Consider the following 14,361-nt stretch of genomic DNA (forward strand, 5'->3'; position numbering starts at 1 on the left):
AACGAAAAAAAATAACTCATTAGCTTTAACCATTTTGCTTAGTGCGATTTGTATACAATTATATATGAAATTTTTTTTGCGGTCATATATTTCAATATTTATATATGATAATTATATTTTATTTTATTTCTTATGGTTGCATACTAAACTAAAGGAAATGACAAAAAAAGGAGCCAAAAATGAACTCTTAATCTTAAACTAAGGTGCTGTGATTTTTTGAAAAAAACTTTTTTTTCCACTGCAGAATCATGAAGAGTCAAGTTTGCCTGTCTGATGGCTTCCGGTATCCAAAAAGAGACTGAATTCTTTGACAGCTCTTTCTTTGTATGTCCTGTGCTAACAAAAAGTCTGCAGCAGGCTGGCCTAAGGTGCCGTGTCCTTTTAAGATAGCAACACAGGGCCCAGACAGGACACAACAAAAGTTCTTGAGCATCACCACCCACAAAGTCATTCAGTGATGGAATGGAAAAGGAGGTGAACCTATCATTGTGCACAGAGTCATGGCCACAAATTCTGGGCCAAATTTGAAGGACACTGACCCCCAACCCCTGGTGTGCTTCACATCATAGCTCAGAATGTGCAGCTCCCCCACTCTCTTCGAAGATGCCAGGGCCAGGAGAAAAACCGTCTTGAGCGTCAAGTTCCTGTCAGATGAGCAACGCAAAGGCTCTTATAGACCCTTAGTGAAACTTCTCAGAACCAAGTAAACATCCCACGTCCGAGGCTTGAGCTTCCTAGGGGAACTCAATTGCTCAAACCCCTCAACTAGCAAGGAAAGTTATCAGGATGAGGAGATGTCAATACCTCTAAGGCGTAACACTAAACTCAGGGCCGGCCGCCCTGTAACCTCTAATGGCAGAAACGGACAAACGTTTTTCATCTCTGAGGAAGGTTAAATAGTCTGCTATTCACTGAATAGAGGTTGCAAGTGGATAAAAACCCTGTTTATGACAACAGTCACAGTAGATCGCCCATTTGCCTTGGTAAACTGCAGAGGTCGACCTTCTGAGACTGCTGGACATACACCCTCGCTCGGAGGAGATACTTGATAGCCTCCAACCGTGAAGAGACAGGGATTCTACTGACTTGTGGAACCTTTCTGCATGCAGCTGACACGAGATGCCGCCAAGGGGGAATTTCCCTCGGAACCCCCGTCAACAACAACAACAACAGATCTAGAAACTATTCCGCCTGAGGCCACAGAGGGGCTACCAAAGTCATCTCGAGACCCTGCGAACTACCCAGGCTGTTCAGGACTTGATGGATCAAACAAAACGGAGGGAAGGCATACACCTCCAGGTTGTCCCAGGGATGTTGGAATGCATTCTCCACTAACGCTAAAGGATCTAGAACCACTGAACAGAATATCTCCAGTTTCCTGTTGAACCGGGTCACAAAAAGGTCCATCATGGGTCTCCCCCAAGCCCGGAAGAGCTTGTCTGCAACTACCTGATGAAGGGACCACTCTGTGCCTAGGATCTGATCCCAACAACTGAGTTTGTCTGTGACCACATTCTGTTTACCTGGGATATACCTGGCTGAGAGCTCTACCGAATTGCTGACTGCCCATTGTTGAACCTCGACGGTCAAGGCATGAAGTTGATGTGAAACCAGGCCTCCCTGCTTGTTCACATAGGCAACCTTGGGTGTTGTCCAACATGAGAACGACAAATGACCCTCTACTTTCTCCCGAAACTCCTTCAGATCCAGGAAGACTGCCTTCAACTTCAAGACGTTAATATGCTACTGTTTATCCTCCAAACTCCAAACACCTGAGGTAATGAGACCACCTAAATGAGCCCCCCAACCTGCGAGGGAGGTGTCAGAAAACAGAAGGAAGTCCGGTGGGAGAGAACACAGAGGAACACCCTTCAATAGATTTCGGTCGTCCAACCACCAACATAGGTCTTCTCTCACTTCCAGGGACAGAGGAACCTTTAACGGGTGAGTCCCCCTCCGGAGACCAGAATTCCCCGTCTTCATTGTAGAGACCAAAGATGAAGACGCCTATGAGGGACCAGCATCTCCAGGGAAGACAAAACTCCAAGAAGAGCCTGCCACTGATGAGCTGACTGATTGGTTCTGACAGGAATTCGCGTGCCACCACTTGCAACATCTCCAATCTCTGATCTGACTGGAAAACTCTTGCAACCGCCTTATCGATGACCATGCCCAGGTAGAGAATCCTTTGACTGGGTACGAGGTTTGACTTTTCCCGGTTGACAACGATGTCCAGTTCTAGACAAAACTGAAGCAGATGATCTGTGTCTTGCTGCAGCAGCTTCTTCCTGGAACCTGCCAGGACCACCCAGTCATCGAGGTACCTCAGCAAACGGATCCCCTGAGCATGGACCCAACTTGAGATGATAGAGAAGACCCTTGTGAACACGTGAGGGGCTGTAGTCAGCCCGAAGCACAGGACTTTGAACTCAAAGACCTTGTCACTGAGAGATAAGCGAAGGAACTTCCTGGACGTTGGATGAATAGAGATCTGGAAGTATGCGTCCCTCAGGTCTATCGACAGCCCAGTGGTCCGCCAGGCACCCCCCTACCTGTGGCACAGGAGAGGGAGAGGTGCCTAACCTACTGACGATCTCTTTACCACTGCCCCTTGGGCCCCTTCTTGGCTTAAAGGAACAGGTGTGAAAGGGACGTTGGCCCTCTGACTTAGGCCAGGATGGATGGGGAGGCCCTGCCAAAACCGAACTCCTTGACGGCCTACCAGGCGACGACCTTCGTGACTGCTGCTGGGCAGGGGGGGAGGAGGAGGAGCCGGACATCTCCGAGGATGACTCTGACTAGACACAGCCTGGTGCACTAATCTATCCTTGGTGTCAGCCTGGCGTCAGTCTATCGCATCCTCCAGCTCGGACCGAGGGAACAGAAACTGTGATTCCAAAAGATCTCCATTCCTCAATGCCAGCAAGGACTCAGGGACAACTGATCTTTCCATCCTGGATAAAGCTGTCTCTCTTTTAATCAGAAGGTTAGCCCATAAATTAACACTGTGGTGAGCAAGATATGAAAACGCCTTGCCTCCGGACTGCAACAAACTGGCAAGAGAGGAAGCACTCACTAACCCCTCTGGGGACCTATCAGAAGCCACTGACCTCACCTGCTCCAAAGTCAATCCCAGCTTCAGGCGAATGACGTCCGGGTTAAGATGACGTGACATCAAAAATGCAGAGTTCATAGCATAGTACTTCCTATGCCTCGTGAGAGGTGGGGGTAGCAACTTGGCAGAGCCCCTAGAGCGAAGTGAACCATCCCAATCTCAAACAGGTGTTAACCTTATGCAAGACCGACTGCACATGCCCCGACAAGGGAAGTTGGAACGATGACTAGGGATCCTGTGTAGCTCCCAGCAAGGCTTCCAAGCAGGAAGGAGTGAAAGACGACCAAGCCTGAGTCCTACTCTCCAAATTGTTGAATCCACGAATGAGATCAAGAGCTTCTGTAAAGGAAGACAAAAGCTCTTGCGTGTCTCCCTCCTCCTGCTCTGGCAACAGAGACCGACAACGAGGAGGATGTGCAGGCTTATCTAATGAGCCTTCCTCATGTAAATTAACAGAGGAACCAGCAGCCAAACAACCCGAAACACCAACTACTCTGTCTGGGCTGGATCCAAGTGCCAACTCCTTCGACGAGCCAACCACAACACTAGGGACATCTCCGCACACTCCTCCAACAGATGACTCTCTAACATGGCCATGTACAAGCACGTGTGGAGCAGACGTATGAATGTGTGTTGGTGGGGAATCGTGAACACTCGAAATAGAATGAGAATGAGAATCCCTCATAGTTGAACTCCAGGAAACTGCACCACCAACTCTGTGGTCACAACCTTTGACCTCTTGACAGGCACCTTGAGATCCTTACGGCAACGAATAGGCCCTGGAGAAGGAGAAGTGGAAGCACCTGCAACATGTGCACGAACGAGGGAGGTTGCAACACGCTCACGACTCGATGCGACAAAGCAGCCACTGCAGATCGCACAGGGGAAGATACACTTACATTCTCAGAAACACCAACTCCTGCAGGAACACGGGCGTGCTGCTCCTCACTCGCAGACGAAGAAGGGCAAAGTCCTTAGCCTTCCAACGCTTGATACACCGACGTGGCAGAGATGGGGGAGAAGGAGACGAAGACAGCATTGGCTCCTTACACAATCTCTTCGCAAGAGACGGGGCCGATGCAACACGCTTGCTTCCAGTCCTCCCAGCCAACATAGCAGCAAACTTATCTTCTAAAACAGAGTCCAATCTCTTAAGGACTGCCTGGCATAAAGCCTCAGATGGATCAGCAAGAGAAGGGGCCAACGCATGGAAGGGAGATGCAGCGAACTGGATAGCAGAGATGATGTCACAGCAGCAAATGATGACATAGATGAGTGAGGCAGCGCAGCAGAGACGACTGGGAGTGACGTCATAAAAGGTGATGACGTCACAGATTCCACTCGATCTGAACGGGAAGCAGACGCCATTGGCGGAGGGATACAAAATGACTGATCCTGTGACATCACTAGCGGGGCTGATGCCACGGCTTCCCTCTGACTCGAAGAAGTGGCAATCGTCACTGGGGGAACAATACAAAATGGCTGACCTTGGCTACCCATGAAGATGAAGCCAGGAGTAGGGGGGAGGGCCTGGACAGCATGAGGAGGGGAGTAGCAAGCATCCATGAAGTGCATCAGCAAACCCTCCAAGGACGGGGGACCCCATAGCCCAAGCATCATCCAAAGCACTGCCATCTTGGACGCCTTCGATTCTGAAATAAAAGACATTGATGAAAAAGCCTCCTCCCTCTTGGGAATTAAATTAACTCCCAAGGAAGAAGGGGCGACATTACATAAATCAGCCTGAGGGCCTCCTGATACTTCCAGCGATGAATCGATGGAAGAAAAGGAAGGGGACAAAGGCACAACACTAGCATGGGGTGTGACAGCAGCAGGAGATGGAGCATCAAGAAGAGGAGAAGAAAAGCCCTCCCACGAGGGAAGAGTAGAAATCTTACAATGCTCCCTCTTACTATAAAATAACTTCCACTGCTCTCTAGGCCACACACGGCATTCTGTGCAGGGATTCCTTATTGTACAATCAATAGAGCGCCACCTACTACAAGTGACGTGTGGGTCCGTCGCAGCCAAAGCCAAAAAACAAGAACACGGAAAACCTAGAGTTCAGGGGCACAAATGTTGACAAGGCCAAGAAGGAACGGAAGACGCCATAATAACAACATACACACACACACTCAAACACAAGCGAAATGGGCAATGAACCTGGTAAAGGCCGAGAGGTCAACCACAACTCTCGTCCAGGCAGTTTTAATATAGACTGATGCTGTGGCCTGGGTGCATGGTCCTTGACCACTGATATACGCTCGCATTGCCAGATCTCACAAGATTCCTTGCTTTCATCTGCGATTTAACTGGATCCAGCTATGCACTAGAAATTATCCTATTGTTAAGACCTTAGGTTTGTTCGTGTAAGAACAACTTAAAGGGTTCTGTGATATCAGTAGTTCCCCAGTTATCTTTAATATGGGGATTCTTTCCAATTGTAAAGGAATGCATTCATGGGGATCTACTTCCAACAGGTGTTACTCCACCGATAGTGATGTCACAGGAGTAGAGCATTTGTCATGATGTTTTACCATATATTTTTCCTAAGGGAATATGCAAACATTTTTTGTAATGGTTAGCTTTGTCAAACATCTCATAATCTTGAAGATACCAATTTTTGTATATTTATATACCAACTAACTTACATCAGCTGATTGAGTTATTTAATTTAATAAATTTGGGGTCTTCTTATACAGTGAACATACCTCAAAACCTACAATTTCACATGAAAAATGGGTGCTTGTCTTATATGTAGAGTTGCCTTATATGCCGACATATAGTGTGAATCAGTACATAATACAGGACTGAAGTTAAGACACACATGGCTGAAAAGCTGACTGTGCAGTGCATATGATTATGACAGTACATTTCATAATTTAATATGACAATGATAATAAAGGAGATATATGTACAAAAGATGTGTGGCAGACAACAAACACACAGGTCAATAGCTCTTGCGATTGGAAATGTAGCGCCTAACGTCAGGCAGGTAGAAACAGAGATTAAACACAATCACTTGTGTTTGTTGGCAGATGGCAATATACATGTGAATTGGTACATATTACAGGATTGAAGTTAAAATACATATGGCTGAAAAGCTGACAGTGCAATGCATATGATGATACATTTAATATGACAATAATAATAAAGGAAATATATGTACAAAAGATGCATGACAGATGCTGTTTCTTTTGTCCTGAGCAGGGTCGTTGTTATGGGATTATCGGCCATTGCAATGGTGTGTGGGGTCCATGTGTGGACCAGAGATCACAGCTTACTGATTTATTTGGTCAACAAACACAATGTATCGCCTGACATCAGGCAGGTAGAAACAGATTAAACACAATCACTTGTACTTGTTGGCAGATGGAAATATACATGTGAATCAATACATAATACAGGACCAAAGTTAAGATACATATGGCTGAAAGGCTGACAGCGCAATGCTATGATGATACATTTCATATGACAATAATAATAAAGAAGGTATGTATATCTACATAAGATGCATGACAGATGCTGTTTCTCTTTCATCCACTTGTTGGCACACAGGGTCATTGTTGTGGGATTACTGGCCAGTGCAATGAGTGGGTATGGTCCACATGTGGACCATACAAAGGAAACAAGTGGACCAATGCATGGGGTGTCTGGTGACACTGATCTTGTTATCTCCTTGGCACGGCTGAGCACTGAGGAGATAATTTTGGCTCAGTCTCAGCCAGGCAAGCAATCTAAACTCATCAGTATGCAGCAAATGAAGAGATGTTTGGGGTCTGACCTCTGCGATGTTCTGCTGCCACTACATGCAATGACAGGATGTGACATCACCAGTGCTTCCTTTGTCTAGCAAGAAAAAAACCTGCCTCCTACTTGCAAAACGCAGAGAATTCTGCTCTTGCCCAGCACCCTTCAACAGCTAGGAAAGTGACAAAATTAGTATTGCTGAGGCTGGAGAGAATTCAATATTGATGTTGTACAATGTGAAAAAATTTGAAAGTCTTGAATGAGCCAGATATTTTCACCTCAAGCAGATGATCGCTCGCACAGGATTGTCCTCTTGAAACCAAACTTAGCCGGCTTCCTCCAACAAGTAGTTCTGCAAAGATGCATTCTTTCGGGGTGTACCTGCCTGTTCAGTCTTGGTATGGTAATGATCTTAATCCTCTCAATTTATGGTGAGAAGTTCATGGTGGTAGTCTGCTCCCAATTGGTTCAGAATGTGCTGCCACTGTGGAGTGCCTACTGACGATGTACTGTGACTGTAAGGCAGGGTAAAAAGAAAATCCAGCATGTTGTAGGAAGGTTGTGAAGCCTGTAATGCAGTGGTGGACACTATTGGTTTTTATTATACGTGTATCAGTTTGGTCAGTGTTGTTATATTTTTTTTCTGTATTGGTGAAATGTGGATATTGTTCAATTTGTGGGAAACGTGTTTGATTTTTGAAAATTTTTTGATGTATTTAAGTTGTGTTGTGATGTCAGACAAGATGGTGGCAGCATGGGGTGGAAAAGTATGGTGGGAGAGAGCTGAAATAAAGGATATCCAGCATGTTGTAGGAAGGTTGTGAGGCCTGTAATGCAGTGGTGGACACTATTGGTTTTTATTATACGTGTATCAGTTTGGTCAGTGTTGTTATATTTTTTTGTTGCTGTCGGTTGGGGGAAATGTGGCTATTTTGTTCAATTTGTGGGTAAACGTTGTTTGATTTTTGAAAATTTTTTGATGGAATTTAAGTTGTGTTGTGATGTCAGACAATATGGTTGGCATCATGGGGTAGAAAAAGTATATGGTGGGAGGAGAGAGCTGAAATTAAAGGATATCAGTTATTATTATTATTATTATTATTTTAGTTATTATTGATTAATTATTATTATTTTATTATTATTATTATTATTGTACTTAGGAAGCAGACCCTCTCTCAAGCATACTTTATTAACCCTTAAACGCCGACTGGACGTATTTTACGTCGACATACAAAAGTTTTTTTAAAAATTCACGGAAAAATACTTTTAGGCCTACCAGCCAAAAACTCTTGAATCACGCGCCTTGGGGGATGCTGGGAGTTCACTGATCAAGGTGTTGTTTTGTTTACAATCATTATGCAGGCGCGCAAGTGCAAATTTCTTTCTTGCCGCACTAAAAAGTATCTGTGACACATCTCGGAAATTATTTCGTCACTTTGACGTAATTTTTGTACCATTTTAAATTAGCCGTTACATAGAGTATTATATATCAAAATGTGTGCATTTTTATGTAGAATACAACTAAAAAATACTCATGATTGTAGCTTTTATCCGTTTTGAGATATTTTCATATAAATAACAATAAGTGCCAAAATTTCAACCTTCGGTCACCTTTGACTCTACCGAAATGGTCGAAAAATGCAATTGTAAGCTAAAACACTTATATTTTAGTAATATTCAATCATTTACCTTAATTTTGCAACTAATTGGAAGTCTCTAGCACAATATTTCGATTTATGGTGAATTTATGAAAAAACTTTTTCCTTACGTCCGCGCGGTAACTCTTCCGAAAAAAAATCATACATGCGATTGTGGTAATGTTTGCACCATTTTAAAATTAGCCGTTACATAAAGTTTTATATATGGAAATGTGCGCAATTTCATGCACAATACAACTAAAAACAACCCATGGTTGTAGCTTTTATCAATTTGGAAATATTTTCATATAAAAAATGATAAGTGACAAATTTTCAACCTTCGGTCAACTTTGACTCTACCGAAATGGTCGAAAAACGCAATTGTAAGCTAAAACGCTTATATTCTAGTAATATTCAAGCATTTACCTTCATTTTGCAACAAATTGAAAGTCTCTAGCACAATATTTCAATTTATGGTGAATTTATGAAAAAAATAAAATTTTCTTTACGTCCGCGCGGTAACTCTTCCGAAAAAATCATACTTGCGATTGTGGTAATGTTTGCACCATTTTAAATTAGCCGTTACATAAAGTTTTATATATGAAAATGTGCGCAATTTCATGTAGAATACAACAAAAATAATTGAAGGTTGTAGCTTTTCTCATTTTTGAAATATTTGCATATAAATCACGATAAATAGAAAAAAAACCACGTTTGGTCAACTTTGACTCTACCGAAATGGTCGAAAAACACAATTGTAAGCTAAAACTCTTACAGTCAATTAATATTCAGTCATTTATCTTCATCTTGAAACAAATTCGAAGTCTCTAGCACAATATTTAGATTTATGGTGAATTAAAAAAAAAAAAACTTTCCTTCCCTCCACTCGCGGATTCTCCTCCACAAATCTCCGAAATGCGTACGTCCCATTCTCGGAATATTTGCTCCGTTTCATATTAGGCATTTCATAGAGTTTTATATATGAAAATGTGCGCAATTTTATGTAGAATAAAACGAAAAATATTTGAAGGTTGTAGCTTTTCTTATTTCCGAAATAATTGCATATAAAAAATATATATAAAAAAATTCGACATTCGGTCAACTTTAACTCGTCAGATATGGTCAAAAACTGCAATTATAAGCTAATACTCTTACAGTATAGTAATATTCAATCATTTGTCTTCATTTTGAAAGAAATTGGAAGTCTCTAGGACAATATTTAGATTTATGGTGAATTTTTGAAAAAAATATTTGTTTACGTCCGCGCGTTACGAATTCATGCAATATTTTGTGATAATATTTTCTCTGTGTTGCTTTTATCATTTTACAATGTGTTATACACCAAAATGATCGCAATTTAGTGTACATTACAATGAAAAAAAGTAACTTGTTACCTTTAACCGTTTTGCACACAGCGCGATTTGAATACAATTATATATGAAATTTCATTTTTGTGCTATCATATATCGCATTATTTATATATGATAATGATAATTTTTTTCATTTCTGATGGTTACATACTAAACCTCAGCCAATTACAAAAAATGGAGCCAAAAATGAACTCTTAATCTTGAAAACTAAGCGTGCTGTGATTTTTTGAAAAAAATATTTTTTCCGCTTCCGCACTCACTCTGAAACACCTCCGGCACACGGGAAACAATTTTTTTTTTACCGCTTTGGCGTTTAAGGGTTAAAAATAATGGCTACTTCAGCAGCGTTACAATTGTAGAGATTCTTCTCTATTTTGTGAAAGGCGGCTTTTTCCGTGCTACTTAAAGAGGCTAGTAGAGCGCCTATAGAGGTCATGGTCAAATACAGGGTCAAAATAGGTGTATATATTTGAATTTTACAGATAAACTATGTTACCATGGTCATCAAAGTCGTCATTGATTTTCTCTCTCTCTCTCTCTCTCTCTCTCTCTCTCTCTCTTCTCTCTCTCTCTCTCTCTCTCTCTCTGAAAGTGAGTTTTCGTCTGGAGCTGCCAGACATCCTTGGGCGGGGGAGCTGAGGGTGGACTGATCTTGGTGCGGTGTCCGTCCTCGTTATATCTGTGGTTGACAGCAGGGGATCTGCCCCATGCTTGTCTCCTATTGGCTGGTGGCGGTGAGTCTTTGTTTTCATTGGTTGCCTGAGCCAGGTCTCAAGCCACTTTCTTCGATCGATGGTTGCATTGCAGCATATCCTGCAGCTGCCTGGACCTCCTGACCGGCGCTGTAACGTTGATGGGCGTTGCGCTACGCTGTGGGACGTAACGGCTAATTTGATTTCCATCGGCTGCAGAAGTACCTCGTTTGGGGGCGTTGTCTTCCGTAGAGTTGTCATGATCGGTGGTGTCATTGTTGGTGGCAGGTCTTCTCATACTTGTAGGGAGGAGAAATTCTTCCTGCGTCGTATTCAGTGTAGGTTTTATTTGCTGGATGAGGAGTGCCTCCAGCAGCCGCAACCGACGGGCATCAGGGGCCTTCCCGATGATTTTCGTGTTCTGTATGATGACATCCCAGGAGATGGCCTCCTGATGTTTGATGCGGGCGTAATTCTTGATAGCCCCCTCTTGGGCATGGCACGAGAGTCTCTTCGACAGTCGCATGGTAGTCATACCTACGTAGGCGCCGCTGCATTCGCGACTGGGCATGTATACTGGTACACTCATGCGTCTGCTTCAGGGGTTCTCGTACCTGTGGAGAGGGGTTATTTTTCATAATAAGGTCGCGCGTCCTCCGATTCTGGTAATATATGATTAAGTCGATATTCTTAGTGTCGTCAGTTGGGGATACATTTTCAGAAATAATTTTCTTAATGGAGTCCTCTTCTTCACGGTAATGGGAACTAATGAAGGCTTTGTTGTAAAGCTTGATAGTATCCTGGGGGCAGGGCTGTGGGCTCTCACTACCGTACCATTTCTACAGGGCTGTGCGGACTTCCTTGCTGATTAATTTATTTAAGTACCCGTTATTCACAAGTACTTGGGAGGCGCGGTCGAGTTCCTGGTGAGTGTCCTGCCAGGTCGAGCAGTGGGAGAGGGCCCTCCTGACGAAGGCCCTGACGGTGGTGCTTTTGAATCTGGCGGGGTACTCGCTGTCTCCATTGAGGCAAAGTCCTAAATTGGTTTTCTTTGTGTAGACTGAAGTACGGAGACCGTCTTCTGTCTTGCTTACAAGGACGTCGAGGAAGGGGAGCCGATTGTCGGAGCTGTGTTCGACTGTGTAATTCAGCACACTACACTGCTGAAATGCTTGATGGAGGGCTTCTACCTCATCCTCGGCGTCGAGTTGCACAAAGATGTTGTCAATATAATGTCCATATCTGCGGGGTTGCTGCATCCTGGCGAAGACCCGTTCCTTCACGGTGCCCATATAAAAGTTAGCAAAGAGGGCCCCCAGTAGTACTTTACCCATTATTTATGGAAAGTTCACTCAGAGGCAGTCCCTAGTTATCAGTGTCCTCGGTTATCAGCAATCCAGTTTTATAGTGCTTGTCAAGTGCCGAAAAGCAACAATTTCTGGTTATCGGCACTGATAATAGAGTACATATTGGTGCCGATGCGTACCTAAGAGAGGTCCCATTAACAGTTATCAGACGGAAAATTGCCATCGGAATGGAACCCCCTGCCAATAACTGTGGACTGCCTGTATTCGCAGTGTTTTTCATAGAGAAATATTCTCAAATTACTTTATTTTATTTTCAATTCTGTGATTAAATGCATTTTTTGTGGTAAAACTATTCAAATACTTGGTATTAGGGCTTTTAGATGGGATGGTTGGTGTTGGAACTATCAAAATAGGCAGTTATAAGTGTTTTTAGAGGGGTTTCAAGTATTCATGGATGTTAGCTATTTGCGGGGGGTTGTGGTACTCATCCCCGGTGAATACCAGTGGTCAACTGTATTACGTTAAAATTTAAGAGCTGCAGACGGAAGGGAAATTGTGAAAGAACCTCTTCATCGAAGGTGAATGTCTGTTTCAGGAGAGGTGTGCTAATATTCAATGTTTCATCCACTGAAACTGATGTACATTAAATACAAAATTTTATGTGATACCTGCACACTCATATATTTGATTTCTTATACCAGTACTGGTAGCTGTAGATACAGACAGCAGTTTTTACGCAAAATTTTTATTGAAAAATTACTTTTTAAAGAATTCCATCATAAGAAGCAATTTTAGTGATTTATGCCATAAATATACAACTGAAGGCAATTACTAATGCAATCATTGAATTCCTTGAGTCAGAAAACAAGAGTTAAGACCAATAATATGATCCTAAATGCAACAGGTCACAAGTTATGTAGATTTTGCAACTTGCAGATTTTACAAACTCATGCCTTCAGTGGATGCATCTTGAATTTTGCAGGGAAAAAAAACCATGGGATTTATGGGTTCTTTTTTGTGGGGCATTTATTAGTCTCTCTAGTCACTGCAGAAATTCAGCATTGGCACCAAAACTTCGATCAAATGCTAAAAAAAAAAAAAAAAAATTTGGACTACATTACTACTATTCTGCTTGAGAATTGTCCATGTATAAGTTATTTAATGACTATTTTGAGTGTTTCCTAATTTCAGGAAATTTTTTAGGGTACTTCTAAAGAATATAATCTTAAGTCTGCAGCAATTCCATTTTATCCAGGTAGTAACATGTTTTGGAAAAGTTGTAAGTTAGATAAGGTATAATTGCTATTTTTTAAGGACATTTCATTTAGGCAAGCTCCATGAGAGTAGAAATTTTAGCTCATTTGGTTAAAATATATTTTTCCTCTTGTGCGCTCTCCCTTTTATAACAGTGAATTGCCTTATTAATTAGCTATTAGTAATGTGTGATTGTGAGTAGTTGTGAATAATATAAAATTATTTTCAGGAGGTTCTTTCAGAACCATGGCGTTTAAGTACCTCTCAGACTCCGCATGGGCAAACAGGAAGGATGGATTTGACCAAGAACCCGAAATGCATAAGTGCTGGAGGAGGTTTTGGGCCTGTTGCTGATGATGGGTATGGAGTATCCTATATAATTGCAGGAGAAGATACTGTATTCTTCCACATATCCAGTAAGAAGAGTTCTCCTGTAACGGTACGTATTATGTCGTTATTGTATGTTGTAGAAAAAGTTAATATAATGTTCTTCTATACATAAGTATCTCATTTTGGTTTACAATAACCTCACAGCTAATTTTGAAAATGGGTTGAGCTACTGAGTAGCTTACAGGTGTTAAATAACTTCCACCTGAATGGAACCAAGGGGTTAAGAGGAGCTTAGAAGGTGGAATAAAAAAATGAGTTGTGGAATGAGGAAATGAGAAGTTTATTGAAGGATAAACAAATTAATTCATGAGGATTTACAAGATAGACAGGAATGCTATCATGTGCTTGACTACAGGAAGAAGGATAAGGTCAAAATGAAGATTAAAGGAAAAAGAGGTAAAAACTGTCTTCAGGGAGCATAAGTTGTTCAATGAAGAAGTGTAGAAAAGTTAATGAGCAAATGGATCCCAGAATAAAAGATAACAACGGAAAAATTCTTTCTGAAGAAAGTGTAGTCTTGTTAATGGAGTGAAGTTTTTGGGATTTCTAGAATGTGCAAGAGAGAAGAGAGGCAGTGCGGAATGAAACTAAAGTTGATGGAGGTAGTAGTATAAATTTGAGAATGCCTGTGAAATCAAGTTTGAGGATGTTGGAAGAGCAGGATGGAAATAAAAGTGAAATGCTGCAGTATGATGGTGAAAGTATGATTGAGTGGTTGACATGAGTGGGTAAGGATTCTGGTTGAGGGAAATGCTTAATTGAAAGACTAGGATGATTAATTATTTCTTTGTACAATTGTAAATGTGATTATGGAGCATACCGTGGCATCTCGCCTATTGCATCACT

The 14,361-nt window shown here is 42.2% G+C and overlaps 1 protein-coding gene across 1 annotated transcript in view; it reads left to right on the top strand.

Annotated features, from left to right (window-relative positions):
• The window catches only part of LOC135220658 (carnitine O-palmitoyltransferase 1, liver isoform-like), a 485,885-nt gene that overhangs the window by 445,390 nt on the left and 26,134 nt on the right, over positions 1–14,361 (top strand). Inside the window, 1 exon segment of the mRNA XM_064258010.1 lies at positions 13,355–13,564. Coding sequence (XP_064114080.1) covers positions 13,355–13,564 — 210 coding nt within the window.

The sequence above is a fragment of the Macrobrachium nipponense genome, chromosome 2 (assembly GCF_015104395.2).
Source record: "Macrobrachium nipponense isolate FS-2020 chromosome 2, ASM1510439v2, whole genome shotgun sequence".
NCBI lineage: Eukaryota > Metazoa > Arthropoda > Malacostraca > Decapoda > Palaemonidae > Macrobrachium > Macrobrachium nipponense.